This window comes from Acinonyx jubatus, chromosome X, assembly GCF_027475565.1.
Source record: "Acinonyx jubatus isolate Ajub_Pintada_27869175 chromosome X, VMU_Ajub_asm_v1.0, whole genome shotgun sequence".
NCBI classification, from domain to species: Eukaryota; Metazoa; Chordata; class Mammalia; order Carnivora; family Felidae; genus Acinonyx; species Acinonyx jubatus.
Window position 1 is genome coordinate 11,275,010 of NC_069389.1, and position 17,863 is coordinate 11,292,872.

General features: G+C 39.9%; 1 protein-coding gene across 2 annotated transcripts in view; it reads left to right on the forward strand.

Moving 5' to 3' along the window:
- MOSPD2 (motile sperm domain containing 2) overlaps positions 1 to 17,863 on the forward strand; it is a 53,130-nt gene that overhangs the window by 2,320 nt on the left and 32,947 nt on the right. For both annotated transcript variants that reach the window (XM_015071418.3, XM_015071419.3), the window contains exons 3-5: positions 13,649 to 13,804; positions 15,892 to 15,978; positions 17,194 to 17,348. In XM_015071418.3, coding sequence (XP_014926904.1) covers positions 13,649 to 13,804; positions 15,892 to 15,978; positions 17,194 to 17,348 — 398 coding nt within the window. The remainder of the gene's footprint in view (positions 1 to 13,648; positions 13,805 to 15,891; positions 15,979 to 17,193; positions 17,349 to 17,863) is intronic.

A 17,863-nucleotide genomic window follows, 5' to 3' on the forward strand; every position in this document is an offset into this window, starting at 1 on the left:
AAGGCTCTTGCCCAGATAGTGTGTATGGCTGGGACCATTTTTTTTTCTTTCCCATCTTGGTTTAAATATCTCTGAGAGACCTTTCCTGATTATTAAATAGCCTCCCTGTCTTGTTTGTCTCCTTCACAGCTCTTACCATAACCTGTAATTATCATGTTCGTTTGTTTACTCGCTTACTGTTCATTTCGTCTGATGGAATGTGTTTGGGTCTAGGGCAACCTGTGGACGTGGAGGGCAGGGTCTGACTCACCTCAGTATACCTAACACAGTTTTCAATATATACTCAATATAGCAATGCTTAAATGTATACATGGGGAGATTAATCCAAGTCTGCATTAGGAGTAGTCCGAACTGGCTCCCCACCCCCGCCAAAATCTGACAAAGAACAGCCCTCACAATACATTTCATAAAGACAAGCATTACTTCAAAGTAAAACACTTTATAGGTAGGGTTTTGTCCTTAAATATACACACTTGGGTATGTGTGAATACACGTGACGTGTGAGTGGGGCATCTTGCACAGCTGTTGTAAATACTAATTCAATTAATTTAAAGACTTGCACGGGAAAGGAAAAATAAAAATCTTTAAAGATTTTCTAAAGTTTGAGTTTCCTGAGATACTGCATCAGGTAAAGGAAAAGTAGGAAAGTGGTAAAAAGGGGTTTTTGATCTGCTTGTGTTTGCCCTTTCAGGTTTACTTTTTAGAAATTAACTCAAGTGCTTAGAGAACAGGCACTTTTCTTCTATCTCTGTCTTTCATTTCACCCTATTATCATTAGCAATGTTTTCAGAAGAGACTTAAGGCTGACTTAAGCAAACAAATGTGATATTTTTCCTAAAGGAAAATATTATCTGCAAATATGTCACTTTAAGCACTGGCTGTACTCCAGAAACTCTTTTGGAGGTAGATTCTTGGGAATTCCAAGCACATTTTTGTTTCCATGGAAATTAAGTTACCAATTATGGATAGATTTGTGGCTGGCAAAAAGAATAAAAGTCCATAATTGTTTCATGCATTACAAATGGTCCTTTTTTCTGTCATTGTTTCTGTGAGAAATTCCACGCAAAGTCTCAAATAAGAAACGTTTCCCATTCTGTCTTCCTCCTTCTTGTGGCCAAGGCAAGAGACTACTCCCTTGTGACAGTAATTTATTTGGTTCCTCAAATACTCATTATGTGCTTATTTCTGGGAAGCAGTGTGTCAATATTAGAAAAAGAACTGAAGACAGAGCCCCTTCCTGAACTTACAATCCAGTAGAGGCGTTAAAACAGGCTAACTATTAGAGTTCAGGTAAATTGTGTCAAGAGGAATAAGGGTGCTAAAATTTCTGTAGAAGTCAAAGACAAGGAAAAGATCACATCTGATCGGGGTGATTGGGTTAGCACAAAGTGAGAAAAAACTTCATAGAAAACGTGGTGTTTCTCATGAACTTTGGAAGATGGTAGAACTTGGCCCGGTGGAGAAAGTGATCCAGATGGATCAAATAGTCTGAGCTGTAGTGAGAAGGCGCAGGGCATGTTGGGGAAGCCATGGGAAGTCCGCTTTGATGAGCTTTAGTCGGGGGGTGGTGAGCACATCCGCTAAAAACAGTGGGAATGTACCATGGAGAGCCTTGAACAAAAGCAAAGTGTGTGTACCCAAGTGAGTTTGGAGAACATTTGAAAGGTTGGTGGGTTTTCTTATTTTAGCTTTGTTTCTTGACTTCCCAAATGTGTGAATTTATTTAAATGAATTTGGATCATACCAAAAAGTCATACCATAAGCTTACCATCCAGAGATGGCTCTGCTAACAGTAGATGCAGTTTTTTTCTGGTCTTTTTTTTTCCATGCATTAAAAAAGTAGTTAAAAGGCTATTGTGTGTGTACTTTTAGGGCTTGCATTGTTTTATTGACACGATCAAATTTATTTCCCCATATAGATGAAGTAAGCATTTAATACTTAGTCCCCTAAGTAAAAGATAATTTTCTTTTATCTTCAATACTCCCTATTTGGATATGTAGATTCTTTCCAGTTGTTAATACAGCTTTTTGTACGGTAGTTCAGGTGGCTTCCTTAAGATTCATGTCTAGAAGTAGAATTATTGGTTTCAAGAGTGTGACTGTTTTTAAGACACTTCATCTGCGTGCTAACTTTTCCTCCCCAGAAGTCACACCAAGATTTATTCCCACCACCATGTGTGAAAGTGTTAGCCTTCCCACAGCCTTCCCCATGTGTAGTGTCATCATTTCTTTACTGATGGTTATTTTAGTTTGCATCTGGTTACTAGTGAGAGTAACCTACTTTTCATATATTTACATCGATTTGTAGTTTCAATTTTTTTTTTCATCACTATGGCTTTTAAAATTGGTTTGGACTTGTTTGTTTCACTTTCACTTTTTTCATTTTTTGAATGTATTCAAAATTATCCATTCCTTTGTGGTTTCTTTCATTGCTGTTAAATAATTTTCTTTCCGATAATTTTCTAGTCCTTTAATTTTTGTTTTGTTTAGCTTATTATTGTTTTAAGTTTATTTTGAGAGACAGAGCGCATGCATGCACACAAGTGGGGGAGAGGTAGAACGAGAGGGAGGGAGGGAGAATCCCAAGCAGGCTCTGCACTGTCAGCCCAGAGTCTGACGCAGGGCTCTAACTCACAAACCATGAGATCATGACTTGAGCCGAAATCCAGAGTTGGATGCTTAGGCAACTGAGACACCCAGGCGCCCCTGTCTTGGCTTATTATTTTTTATAATTTGAAATCTCTTTTAAGTACAGATTGTATAAATCATGAATAGAGTAAACACCTATACACTTACCACTCAGCCAAAGAAACAGAACTTCCTGTGTACCCCCAGCCCTGCCAGTCAGGGGCGGCTGCTTGTCCTGCATTTGCTGTTACTCATTCTCTTGCTTTTCATTAGCTTTACCACCTGTGACGTATTCCACATCAGTCCTTTATTAAGTTTACCTGTTTTTAAACTCTAGAAGATGAATGTATTTCTCCATGACTCGCTTCTCTAACGAGTCATCCGTATTATCAAACGTAAGTGTGCTTGAGTCCTTTTTATACCCGTGTAATAGTGCATGGAATGAAAATACCAGTTGATGGATTTGGGGTTGTGTCTAAGTTTTGCTACTATGTGCAGTGCTGCTCCAAACGTTCTTTTTTTAAAAAAATGTTTTAATGTTTATTTTTGAGAGACACACACACACACACACACACACACACACACACACAGAGTGCAAGCCGGGGAGGGGCAGAGAGAGAGGGAGACACAGAATCCGAAGCAGGCTCCAGGCTCTGAGTTGTCAGCACAGAGCCCGATGCAGGGCTCCAACTCACAAACCTCGAGATCATGGCCTGAAGTCGGATGCTTAACCGACTGAGCCACGCAGGCAGCCCAAAGAGTCTTAAAGATCTCTGATGCCTAGACTTTCTCTAAGGCATCAGTTCTCAGAGTTGGCCCAGGAACTGTAGTTCCTGGAGACCATTTCAAGGAGCTTGAGAATTCAAAACTACTTTTACAATAACACCAAAACATCATTTTCCTTTCTCACTGTCCTTCTCTCACAAGCATACAGTGGCATTGTCCAGAGGTCACATGGCATGTGATGATGTCATTGCTCTGACAGCTGATAGAACATGTGCTTTTGTGTTGTCATGTGTAAAACTTTCAGTTCTAATACTTAATGGAGTAATTACGCGTATGATCCACATAAACTAAAAAGCTCTTTAGAGCCCTCAGTTATTTTCAAGAGTATTAAAGGGGTCCTGAGACCGTGAAGTTTGAGAACTTTCTGCTGTAGGGTTTGTGCCCAACAGCAAAATGTGTGGGTCATAGATGAGGCACCTGTTCAACTTTATTCGGTAATGCTGAACAGTTTCCCAAAGTGATTGCGCCGGTTTTCATTTAAACCAGCAGTTTGTGAATGCCCTTGTTTTTCCCCACTCTAAAATTTGGTGTGTGTTTGTTGTTAATTGCTGCCCATCTGATTAGGGTGTAGGGATAGCTCATTGTGGTTTTAATTGCCTTGCTTTGAGTACCAGTGAGATTGAGCATTTCTTCCTATCTTTATGGGCCATTTGGTTTCTGCTTCTGTGAAAATCACTTCTTCAGGCTCTTCTTGGCCCTTTGTTCCTCCACGTAAATTATAGAATCAGCCTATCATGTTTCTGCAAAAAAACACAAACAAACCCACAACTGACATTGGGATTTTGAATGAAATTGTGTTAAATCAGAAGACCAGTTCTGGGAGACTTGACCTCATCATGATTGGGTCTTCCTATCTAAGAACCTGGTATATCTCTGCTAAACACTTCCTTGTTGAAAGATTTATAATTTTCTCCATAGAAGTTAAGTCACTTTTGTTAAATTTATTCCCAGATACTTTACATGTTATGTATTTGTGGTTGTTTAAATGGTATTTCTTAAGAATTTTCTAAATGATTGTTTCTGGTTAGCAGAAAGTACATTTGACTTTTTTACATGGATATTGAATTCAAAAACCTTACCAGCTCTCACTAATTTCAATAAGTTATCTCTAGATTAGTTTGGAATTTCTTGGGGTGGGCGGGTGAGAAAGAGAGGGAGAGAGAATCTTTGTATCTGCAATACCCCAGCTCCATTTCGAGCTAGCATATGGTGGGAGACCACAGATTAATGTTTGACATTAGTTACTTTATATATATAATTAGTTTTATATATATATATAATATATATATATACTTTATATATATAATATGTATATATAATTAGTTACTTTATATATATATATAATATATATATAATTTACTATATATATAGTAGTAAGGCCATGACTTGCAGAAGATTTTCTTTTCCCATTATACTGCTATATATTCACTGACATAGGACATTCATAGACAGTTTTTAAGTTATTGTACAGGCAATTACTCTATACCCAGATCATTGGAGGAAAAAAAATCAGAACTGTGTAAGAGAAAATAAAAGACATGAGAAACCCCATATACATCCAGAAGGAAAAAGAGACCGTGCTGTTGGAAGGTAAAATAGTTGACAGTTTGCCAGAGTTTAAAAAAGACATTAAATCCTCCGGTGTGGGGGCGCCTGGGTGGCGCAGTCGGTTAAGCGTCCGACTTCAGCCAGGTCACGATCTCGCGGTCCGGGAGTTCGAGCCCCGCGTCAGGCTCTGGGCTGATGGCTCGGAGCCTGGAGCCTGTTTCCGATTCTGTGTCTCCCTCTCTCTCTGCCCCTCCCCCGTTCATGCTCTGTCTCTCTCTGTCCCAAAAATAAATAAAAACGTTGAAAAAAAATTAAAAAAAAAATAAATCCTCCGGTGTGGGGCACCTGGGTGGCTTAGTCGGTTAAGCATCCGACTCTTGATTTCGGCTCAGGTCACGATCTCACGGTTTGTGGGTTCAAGCCCCACACTGTGCTCCACGCTGACCGTGTGGAGCCTGCTTGGGACTCTCTCTTTCTCTCCATCTCTCTCTCTCTCTCTCTCTCTCTCTCTCTCAAAAAACTTAAAACAACAATAAATCCTCAGGTTAAAAAAGCATAATAAGATCTGAGCATCATGAAGGAAAAAGAAATTATTCCCTAGGCATATCATAGTGAAACTGTCAAAACACCACAAAGAAAAAAAATCAGACAATCAGAAAGAAGTGACAGATTGTCTGCAAAGGAACAGAAATCAGACTGCTATTTGATTTCTCCTCAGCAGCAGTTAATGCCAGGTAACAGTGAAATAATTTCCTGAAAATGCTAAGGGAGGTAACTGCCCATTTAGAATATTTAGTCAAAGGTGAGGGTAAATTCTTTTAGGATATGCAAAGAATGACAGTCCATCTCTAATAAAAAATTACTAGACTACTTCATGAATAAGAATATAGAACCTAGAAAGAGGCAGAAAGATCCAGAAACAACGAAAAGCAAAGAAATGGGTAAATAAATCAGTAAAGAAAAAAAAATCTAAATGTTAATAGTAAAAAAATTTTTAACAGTACTAGCAGGTGTAGGGAGGTTGGAAGGACTTGAATTATTTAGAAGGAAGGTAGAGATAATTAACTGTAGATTTTGTCAATAAAATGTGAATATTTCAATTAAGGGTAACCACTGAGCTCCAGAAATAAATATTTAATTTCCAAGCTATGGAGGATGAAAAGGTGAATCTCTCTAGCGGGAAGTGTGAAAGGAGAAAAACAGCATAGGAACTAGAAAAGAGAGTAAGACAGCAAAATAATCCCAACTTTATCACCTTACCATAAATGTAAACCAATTTATACTTATTAACAGAGCAGATTTTTACAATCTTAATTGCATTCTACTTACAAAACACTAAATTTGTTAAATTTATTAAAATTAATGCAGAAAACTTGAAAATAAGGAGATGGAAAAAAGTGTCCAAAACAAATACTAACCAAAAGTGATACTGTGTTGGCTGCACTTTTGTTAGATGAAATATTTAGAATGAAAAACATCAGTACATTTCAAAAGGGATTCTACTGTTGATAAATGGAACCCTGAAAAGGTATTGCATTTAGGAATTAACAACATAAAATAGTGTCTCACCATATAGCCTTCAAATACATAAAGCGAACGCTCCCAGAATTATGAGAGAAATTCAAGAAATCCACAAACATGTTGAATGGTTTTAACAAACCTTTCACAAATACACAGAACAAGCAGGCAAGAGGGCCTTAAGATGTTAGATTTTATGAAAAATGTTTTTTTTTGTTGTGTTAAGCAAACTCTACCCCCAAGGTGGGGCTGAAACTCATGACCCAGAGATCAAGAGTCACATGCTCTACTGACTGAGCCAGCTGGGCTCCCCAAGACTTTAGACTTTCATTTAACACAACGAGCAAAGTTGATCATAGATACATATATGTATATGTGTGTGTATAAATGTATAGTCTCTCCTGCCCAATAGAGAATATATATACTTTAGAAAATATAGGGGCACCTGGGTGGCTCAGTCGGTAAGCACCCAACTTCGGCTCAGGTCATGATCTCGCAATTTGGGGGTTCATGCCCCGCATCGGGCTCTGTGCTGCCAGCTCAGAGTCTAGAGCCTGCTTCAGATTCTGTGTCCCCCTCTCTCTGTCCCTTCCTCCCCTGTGCTCTCTTTCTCAAAAATAAATACATAAACTTAAAAAAAAGAAAATATATTTGTTCTCTTGTAGCTTTTGCAAACATTCACCACATATTAGGTCATAAAGGAAGTCTCAGAAATTCCAAAGCAGCTAGATCACACACACCGTGTTTTTATGCCATTAAGCAACTATGTTAGAAGTCACAAATCCCGGGTTTCAGCCCCAAAAAAAACACAAGAGAAAAAGAAAAAAAGTCAAACAGTTACTCAAAAATCAAATGTTAGGAAACGAAAATAACATACCTTTAAATAACCCACGGGTTAACAACTTCCCAGTAATGTGTGTAATTCTTACCTCTGCTAAATAACCATTGGTTAAAGAAGATATCACAATGGAAATTATTAAATAGTTAAAGCCGAGCAGAATATCTGTGGTCTTACATTCATTCATTAGAAAACAAGGCCCCCTTAAAAATCAGCAATAGATTCAATTCAAGGAGCTACAAAATGAACATGAATAAATTTACAGAGAAAGTAGAAGGAAAGCAATAGGAGCAGATATTCATGGTATAGGAAAGAAGATAGTAGAATAAACTTCAGCTGGGTTTTTTTAATGTCTGTTTATTTTGAGAGAGAGAGGGAGAGAGAGAAAATCCCAAGCAGGCTCCATGCTGACAGTGCAGAGCCCCATGCGTGGCTGAAACCCACGAACCTGGAGATCATGACCTGAGCCAAAACCAAGAGTCAGACCCACTGAGCCACCTAGGTGCCCTAAGCTGTTTTTTTGAAAGGACTGGTGAAACAGACAAACCTAGGATGACTGATTAATAGAAAGGGATGAATGCAAAGACTTACACTGGGAGCAAACAGCAGACAGAATTATAGATGTGGTGGAGAGTTTTTTAAAAATCCTGAGAGAATACAATCACCAGCCTTATCATAGTAAGTTATAAAACTTAGAGTAAGTGCAAAGCTTTCTGGAGAAAAGAAAAATGACCTCAAATTGTCTCAATTAGAAGTAAAAAACATAAATAGATCAGTGAGTATTCAAGAAGTTGAGTTGGGAGCCATAGATTTCTACCACTGTCCCCATCACAGAGATACACACGTACACATGAGGCCCAAGCAGTTTTGCTGGTACCAGGAATGCAAAGATGATTCACGATCAGAAAATGCAGCAGAGGAATGTACCACATTAAAAAAATGCTTTCCAATAAAATTTTTGACTAGGTACAGTTCACCAATAAAAATCACATAAAAAGGTAAACATTGTGGGGCACCTGGGTGGCTCAGTCGGTTAAGCGTCTGAGTCTTGATTTTGGCTCAGGTCATGATCTCAAGTTTTGTGAGTTTGAGCCCTGCTTTGGGCTCCATGCTGACAATGAGGAGCCTGTTTGGGATTCTCTCTCTCTCTCTCTCTCTCTCTCTCTCTCTCTCTCTCTTTCTCTCTCTCTCTCTCTGCCCCTCCCATGTGCTCTCTCTCAAAATAAAAAAAAAGGTAAACATCAGACATCTTTCACCTCATGTGCCTCATCAGTCCCTTCCCTTTTCCCTTGATCTAACTGAATTTGTTTTCTCTTTTTTCCATACTTATTTGAGCAAATACAAATATGTATGCATTAACAAAATGAGGGAAAATGTTTATTTCAATAAAGGTAGAAACCACACTGGCTATAATTCAACTTTATATAAAGCAGGCAAAACTTTTAGCAAAGGAAAACTTTCTGTAAGTGTATCTTCTAAAAACCTATAGCAAATGTTATATCTAATTGTGAAACTTGAAAATACTTCCCATAAAGTCAAGGGCAAGACAGTGATCTTCACTATTATTTCTAAAATTCTAGAGTATATAAAATAACCTAGTTATCAGTATGGCAAGGAAAATAAGAGGTATGAAGTTTGCCTTTCTTGTTATTATTGGCTCAAGATAGCAACACAGAAACCTCTAAATCTAATAGAAGACATTTGCAACATTTTTTCTTTTTTTGAGAAAATTATAAAATATTACTAAACATCAAAGGAAGACCTGAATAAATAAACGAAGGTATATCTCATCTAAGATAGAAAGCTCCTCCCCTCTCTACAACAGACCAAAGTTTTTTCTATAGGCCTCCAGCTGAGGATGGTTTTTGTATTTTTAAAGGGTTGCTGGGGGGGAAAAAAAAGGCAGCAACAGCAGCCATCTGTGGCCTTGAAAGTCTAAGGTATTTGGATATTTACCATCTAGCCCTTTACCAAAAGCTTGCCCGCACCTGTAATAGACTGGTGGTTCTCGAAATGTTGGTCTCTGGACCAGCAGTGTCCGCATCCTGTATGAACTTGGTACAAATATGGAGTCTTGGTTCCCACCCATGAATTAGGCACTCTGGGAGTGGGGTCCAATAATTCCTTTTTAAACAAGCCCCCCTGGTGATCCTGACTGGTGCTGAAGTTTGAGAATTACTGGTGTAGGCCAGTGGCTTAATCCCTTTTTTAAGAGATCACCTGCTTCTCAGTCTCTCACCAGATAGCTTCATAGGAAAGCAGAGATTTAGGGTAGGTTGCGGCCGACTAACAGAGGATGGCCTTAAGGGAATATTTTGTTATTTCAGCTTGATGGCTCCCATTGTTGACATTAACGCAGTCCAGCCAGTAGAAATGGTCCAGCTAATACAGATGCCATTCCAGGGCCCTACCAGGACTTTCAAGTTGGTCAGTGCTCCAAGTCCTGGAGAAATAAGAGGTTCTAAATTACTATAATGTTTCACAGCTATGTATTTGCTGCTTTTGAACATCATTATGCTGTCCAGTTCATCACTGTTCTCTAGTTTTCATTATCAGAATACTTTTGTATTTTTTCCAACCTTTATCTAAACTGCAGGCACATTTATAATCACTACAGTATACTTGTAAGATTTTCTCAACTGACTAATAGATCAGTGAGAATTTAGTCTTCTATTCATGGGTATAATTCTACCTTACATTAATCACAATTCATTTATATATTATTTAAACTTTGGGGGATGTTCTTGATCTTCATAGGACGATGGGTAGACAGACCTCATCTCTATTTCACCGAGAAGAAAATCAGGCCTAGAGCAGCTGGCTCGGTCCCTCTACGTAGTTTTAGTAGCATGGGTCTTCAGACTCCATCACTCCACCCTGTATACTGAATCTGGCGAGACGTTTTTTCATGTTTTTTAACTTTTAAAACACAGTTCTAGAGGTGCCCGGGTGGCTCCGTCAGTTAAGCGCCTGACTCTTTGATTTCGGTTCAGGTCATGATCTCGTGGTTCATGAGATTGAGCCCTTGTGTTGGGCTCTGCCCTGATAGCGCGGCGCCTGCTTGGGATTCTCTCTCTCCCTCTCTCTCTCTGCTTCTCCCTTGCTCGAGTGTGTGTACTTTCTCTCTCTCTCTCTCTCTCTCTCTCTCTCTCTCTCTCTCTCTCTCAAATAAATAAATAAATAGAACCCACCACCCAAGATTAATGTTGGTTTGCAATGAAAGTTTTCAGTGGTTCACAGAAAGATGAAAGGTATTATGGGAATATATATGTATACATACATGTATGTATATAAAACTAATCTCTTCTTCCTCTTTATGCTTTAATTATCAAGAGGTAAAAGTCTCTCAAAACAGTGTCCTGAATAGGTGGGGGGCAGACATATGCGTACACAAATATGTGTTTTGGGAGCTGTAGTTTCCTTTTGAGTGTACATCTTTAGTTTATTCCTGTAACATCTCTTTTTGCCAGAGGACTAGTTTTCTGAAAACTACCTCACACTTGCAGGTTCAGTTGCCCGGGTGCAGTATTTGAAAGCAGCAAATTGTGTTGTCATCAACACACTTATTACACGTGGCCTTGCAGTCCCAGGCCAGGTTTTCCTTCCCTTGAATGCCCAGGTTACTCTCTTTTTCTCTCTCATTCTCTCTCTCCTCCCTTCTTGCCTCAGTCCTCCTCTCTGTCCTCTTCTGGCTGGACTTTTTTTCCACGTCTCTCCCTCCCACCACCACCACGGGACCCCCTCCCCAATCTTTTCCTTCTGCATCTTTTCCTTGCTCTCTCTTTTCTGCGTCTGTCTAGGGGTAAATACTGAACAAGCATTTCACAAGCAAATACATGTTCTGATAATAATAGTCATTTTAACATAGAGATTTCTAACTTCAGAGACCTGCATCCCTAAAAGCTATTCAAAAGCAGTCCGTTTTAAATTTCTTAGTAACAGGCACTGTCTCTTTTATGGTATCCCTAGTGGTAATAGCAACAGTGGTAGTAATAATGATAATAACAATAATGTTTTATACTTCTTATTATGGCTAATATTTTTTTATTTTTTTTAATGTTTTATCTATTTTTGAGAGAGAGACAGAGAGGCAGAGTATGAGCAAGGGAGGGGCAGAGAAAGAGGGAAAGACAGAATCCGAAGCAGGCTCCAGGCTCTGAGCTGTCAGTACACAGTTCGACACGGGGCTCGAACTCGTGAACCGCGAGATCATGACCTGAGCCGAAGTCAGACGCTTAACAGACTGAGCCACACAGGCGCCCCGCGGCTAATATTTATTGAGTTTTTACCACTTGCCACATTGTTCTAGGTAAGTAGTTCTAAGTTTAGTCTTTGGACCCTTGGGGATGCCACGACTCTGCGGGAACCTGTGAGGTCACAACTGTTTTCATAACAATACTGAGAAGCCATGTGTCTTTATCACTGTGTTGACAGTTGAGCTGATTACACAGAAGCAGTGATGGGCAAAAGTGCTGGCTCCTCAGTGCCCATCAAGACGAGGGGTCATTGGAGTCTTCATTGTGGGTGCTCGCAATTTAAAAAAAAAAGCAGAAGCCAATTTTGTTTTAGAAAGTCCCTGATGAAGCGGTCAACTTTATTAAGGCTTGGCCCCTCAGTACATGTCCTTTTCACGTTCTGTGTGACAAAATTGGGCCGCACACACTAACCACTCCTGCGTGTTCGAGTTGCCACCTGAATTAGTCACATTTTTCATGGCAAGTAAACTGTAGTTATTCAGACTTGGGTATTTGGCAGAAATGTTCTTGGAAATGAAGAAGTCAGCCTGTCATTTCAGGGAAAACACTGTATTGGTTGAGTGGAGAAGGCTGTCCAGTGGCCGGACTGGATGGTGCTTCTTCAGGGGGCACCTGCTCGCAGGGGCCTCTTGAGGCTAAACCATGTAAATTCTCATATCCGGCTCATGTTTATAAATCAGAACTAAAGAAAATTTGTACTTTGAATACTGACAAATCTTTGAGTAGCAGAGCTAAAAAGCATTTTCCAAAGTTTACCTACTACAGAACCGGTCATTGTATAGATTAGAAAAATAGAGTCCGGATATTGAAAACCACCTCCAAGGTGACACTGTACAAGTGCATGGCTTATGGTCTAATCTTGCATTTTATAGTGCTTTAAGCTCCCAAGTACTTTCTCGTATACATTTTCATCTGATCTTCACACAACCTTGTGATCGTCTAAAGCAGTTTAAAGATAAGGAAATTGAGACTCAAGGAAGAGTCTTTGAATGCACTTTGTATTTTCCTGCCCTTTCGGCTGTTATCTCTGATGACTTGAAATAAGGCAGAGCAAATAGCGAGGAGAGAGAATCTATAAAACTTAGAGTCTAACCAGATGCAAAAAACAAAAAAAAATGGAGATGAAGGAGCCAGGGAATTTTCTGAAGTTCTCACTTGGGCCCCTGGGAGGGTACCATTAGCTGAGATAATAAAAATAGAGAAGGAACAGATTCGCTCAACAAATGTTTCCTGGAGGCCTTTTCATTGGCACCAGTGTAGTCTGCTTTGGAGGACTCCTAAAATGGATAGATGGTACTGCTACACACAGTCCCTGTGTGGGAAGATACAGCATGTATGCCAGTAACTCTGATCGGAACGAAAACATGCTAAATGCCTTTAAAAAAAAAGCCCAGTTTAAGTCCTGTAGCTATTCCCAGGAGGGAAGGAATTACTTCTGGGCTCAGGGAAATTTTTGTGGAAGAGGAAGCATTTGAAAGAAGTCTTGCAGAATGGCAGGACCTGGATGTGCATAGGTGGTTGTGAGGAGACACGGGTCAGTTACAGACAAATGGACCAAAATGTGGAAGATACCATAGCACATGTGCAGGTGGATGATGGGAAATTATTGGAAACAGTTACTCCAGTCAATTATGGGAAACGTTGACTGCTGCACACGTGGTCGGTTTTCCATTTTGTATTTCATTTTTTCAACAAGCATTGCCAAACAAATGTCTTCTTAAGCACAGTTTTTTTCTTTACATAAAAAACTTCATCTTTTCATTGACTAGGGTAAGGATTTCAAGTTCAGGTAACATAATTAAACAGCAAAATATTTGACTGTGGTCTTATTTTTTAATTCTACTGTGGCACATTTAAAGTAAACTTGCCATCCTTGGATAACTTTATTCTCCTCTCAATTACAAATGCCATCACTCCTTTAAACTGCATTTTCATCTGAACTGCACCCTTCAAGTAGCTATCTTCTGGAGCTTAGCCTTGTCTTGTACATCTTTCTTCTCCTTTGGCATTAGCGTTTGGTATTCCTCAGTGCAGAATTTATCTGACTTGGCCATTTATTATTGTTTTTCCTTAGATAAGTCAGATAAATATGATCCACGTGATGTTGAAAGGCTACAACAAGATGATAACTGGGTTGAAAGTTACTTACTTTGGAGGCATAATAATGTCGATGAAACACTGAAGATGCTTGATGAGAGTTTTCAGTGGAGGAAAGAAATGTCTGTCAACGGTAAGCCGTTCAATTTAACCTCGACAATATACTGTGCCCTGCATAAGTGTTAGTTTTACATTTATCAAATAGTGTATTTGCAGATATTTTTGGCAACCATCAAAAACACCAAAATAGAGTGTTTTATGACAACCCACTGACACTTTGACGGGGAGCATCTTATGAATGTCTTAAAAGCAGTATCATTCATAGGGAAATGAGATCACTGGAGAGCAAAAATTACATTCAGATTCTTTGACCCCGAACAGAGTTAATCTGCGCTTATTTAGTTGGGTACCATTGAACAATAGCAAGACAGCATCTTCACTACTAGGCCTAGAGGTAAGGAGATACTGTTTTCCTAGTTTGGGTTTTTTTGTTTTTTGTTTTTCATTATTGCCTTATTGTCTTTCTCTGTCCCTGAGTTCCTTGTGCTAATAGGTGCTCCCTGTTGCATTACTAAATGATTGGGGGATCCCTAAAACAGGCTTATCCCCAAGGATGCCTATAGCAGCCTTTGCTTAACTTCTTGACTTCAAGACCCAATTCTAGATGGACATTTTCCCCCAAAAAATGGGTTTTAACTCCTGGAAGGGGTTTTTAAATAGTCTTCCAAGTAGATGAAGCAACCTTCACAGGAAAATTACCCATGATGTCTGTCCTAAAAATTTAACACAAAGAATATGGCATAACCACTGCGGTTTTTAAAAAAATTTTTTTAATGTTTATTTTTGAGACAGAGACAGAGCGTGAACGGGGCAGGGTCAGAGAGAGAGGGAGACACAGAATCCGAAGCAGGCTTCAGGCTCTGAGCTGTCAGCACAGAGGCCGGCGCGGGGCTCGAACTCACGGACCGTGAGATCATGACCTGAGCTGAAGTCGGACGCTTAACCGACTGAGCCACCCAGGTGCCCCCATAACTACTGGTTTTGATGAGGTACTGAGAAGGATTTCCTGACCTTGAGAGTAACAAACTCTGGAGTGAGTGAGTCTGGAAAGTTAAGACAAAAAAAGTCAACAAATAAATCCAGAGCAGATACTCTCCCCAGTCTTCATACTTGTAGAAAGAATCCAGGAGGCAGAGGGTGGTATTAAGAGATAGTTTGATTGGAAATGTAAAAACTGTAGGTCATTTCAATGAACAGTGATGCATTTAAAATTCAGGCAAAGAAATAGAAATTATTTAAGTTCAGAATAAACTTTTAAACTCAACATTAGTTTTTTCTTATATAGAACTGCTAGTTTCCAGTGGCAAATAGCAGAGATACGGTAAATGGTACAGAAAAAAGGTAACGAATCTTGGAAAGTTCTCAGGGTGAATGAAACAAAAGCCTTGGCATTTGCTGCCTTGCTGTGTTGGTTCTTACCCTCATTACAGACTGGGCAGACCTTGTTTTGTTTGTCCTGCTAAAGGATCTAGCTTTTTTTTTTTTTGAAGTATTTTCCACTCACCCTAAGATTATAAAATGTGTTAGACTCTACTTGATATCAAACTTTACAGAAAAATAATTTACTAGAGAAGCCATAGTGATTTTTTAAATCAATTCTGAGACTATAATGTGGATATTTACTAGCATGTTATCTTGAAATTGTCCCAATAGTGATAGTATTTGTTGACAGTTATTACATGAAACAACCAAAACATGGAAATGTGTCCATATAATAATGGCTGATGTGTCAAGGGAAATGGATTTTTCCCCATTTCTCTCATCCATGTCTTTAGTTGGTTTGTTTAGTTAGTAAGGAAAAAATTTTTTATTGCCAGAGATTCTTTCCAGATGTCTGAATAAGCTTGTCTTTTTTTTTTTTTGTATCAGACCTACTATATAACATTAACCTTTACATTATAAGTTTTTTTTTAAGTTTATTTATTTTGAGAGAGAATGAGCAGGGGAGGGTCAGAGAGAGAGGGACAGAGGATCTGAAGTGGGCTCTGAGCTGACAGCACAGAGCCCCATGTGGAGCTCCAGCCCACGAACCGTGAGATCATGACCTGAGCTGAAGTCAGACGCTTAACCGACTGAGCCACCCAGGCGCCCCTACATTGTAAGTTTTCTTTTTAAAACGCTCCTAAGTTAAAGTTACTCATCAGGTTTATCCTTTTTTAGACCTCACTGAATCTTCCATTCCCAGATGGTTATTGGAAATAGGTGGTATTTATCTGCACGGTTATGACAAAGAAGGCAACAAGTTGTGTAAGTATATTGAATTGACGTACTGGCTTGTCAAGATTTTGAGATGCATTTATGTCAGCTGAATTAATAACAGGCAGAACCTCCTCCGTATGTACCACACATCAAGTTCCTTACAATTGGGGATCATTAGGGCCGTGTTGACACAGCGTCAGACACTTCATTGGGTGGTCTGTTGGCATTATGATAAAGCGGTAAAGGCAAATTTCAAGTCGCTAAGGGTTGCTGAATGGACTTTTCAAGGCCCCACCCCCACCTTCTCCCCTTAGCTTCTTGTGACATCTGCTATAGCAGGAGGAGCGGTAAGGACTACCCCTGCTGTCCCGGTGACCCCTTTGTTACCCCTCTCCCTCCCCCCCCCGCCCCCACCCCAACCCTAAATCCAGCTTGGTTGGTGCCAAGGCTGGGACTTGGCAAGAACATCAGAGCCGCACCCTGAGCACTTGGCTTGCTTGCCCTCTATGCGGCATGCGGTCTGGTCCAGTTTTAACAGTATTCTAGCATTTCCCTCCTTTGGCTGGCAGTCCTTCCTTCCCTGTCTTCATTCCTCATTCCTGTCATTCTGCTGTCCTTTCCACATGCGTCCCGTACTTCATTCCTTGCTTGGCGTCTTTTACTTTACAGCAATACAGTCCCCTTGGGTGATCTCAAGTACCTTGCCTCTCCACGAGGAGTGGTGACCCCACGCCGTCCCCGGGCCCCAGCTACCTTAGCATTTCGTTGGGAGCCCTTTCAGCCCAGCCCTTGTCTCCTTAGCGCCTCTTCCCAGCACTCGCCACAGCCTGTCCCAGCCACAGTGCTCTGAGTGGTTTGCAGCTCCCAGCCCTGACTGGACTCCGGCCTCTGTCTAAGCTGCTGCTCTGCATGGAAGGTCTTTTCTAGTGCTCCAGAGAACCACTGGCTTGCTTTTTGGTTAAGCAAGGTGAAGAGTACTTTTAGGTTATTACCAAATATTGTTTGTTGTATTTTCTCTTCCCCTTTACTTACTAGGGAAGTTTGTTTATTTCCTACGAGGGAAGAATAGTTTACATCTCTGCTCCTCCCTAAGGTTCCCAAGTGCACGCTATTTCCCGTTGAAAAGAAGGAAGCGATGTTTTTAACGTGAGAAAGAAAATTTATTGTAAATGAAGAAAAATGTCAAGGGATAGGAATGATATATGCATAAAATAATATAATGAGAAATATTTTTCTTATTTTTATCCCGTGTTCTGTTAAAAGTCTGGATCAGGGTGAAGTATCACATAAAAGACCATAAAACCACACTGGACAAAAAGAAGCTTATCGCATTCTGGTTGGAACGTTATGCTAAAAGAGAAAATGGGAAACCTGTAACAGTGATGTTTGACCTGTCAGAAACTGGAATAAATAGCATAGTAAGCATTTCTTTAATTCCAAAGCCTCATTTATCATTATGTTCTCCCTGCCACTCCTCCCAACCAGACATCGCTGCAAGTTTGAGCTAACCAAGTTATGTTTGGGATTTATTTTTTGCCTTCCGTATCGTGAGTGAAGTCAGACATGAAATAGGATTTGTGGAGAAATAAATTTGCTTCAGTGTTTGGCACTGAAACTGTGTACTTCCTAGGAATGCTCCTCGTCTGATACACACAATGTCACGGTAGGACGTCGAGGCTGGCAGGGTCATGAGCAGAAGTGGTAACAGTGAACTCTTCTGTCAGAATTAATATCCTGCGGCACGTAACCCTGTGCCTGGCACAGAGTAATACACTCAAATAGGGAGTGAAGTAAGGTACGCTCTCTTTAATACCATCAGATTCATACGATGCTTGGCAGTTGTGAGGTGCTCACCTGACTTTTGCACATACAGCAATTGGTCACCTCGTTGGGGTTTTTGTTTGATTTGGTTAGCTTTGGGGACCCGTTTTCT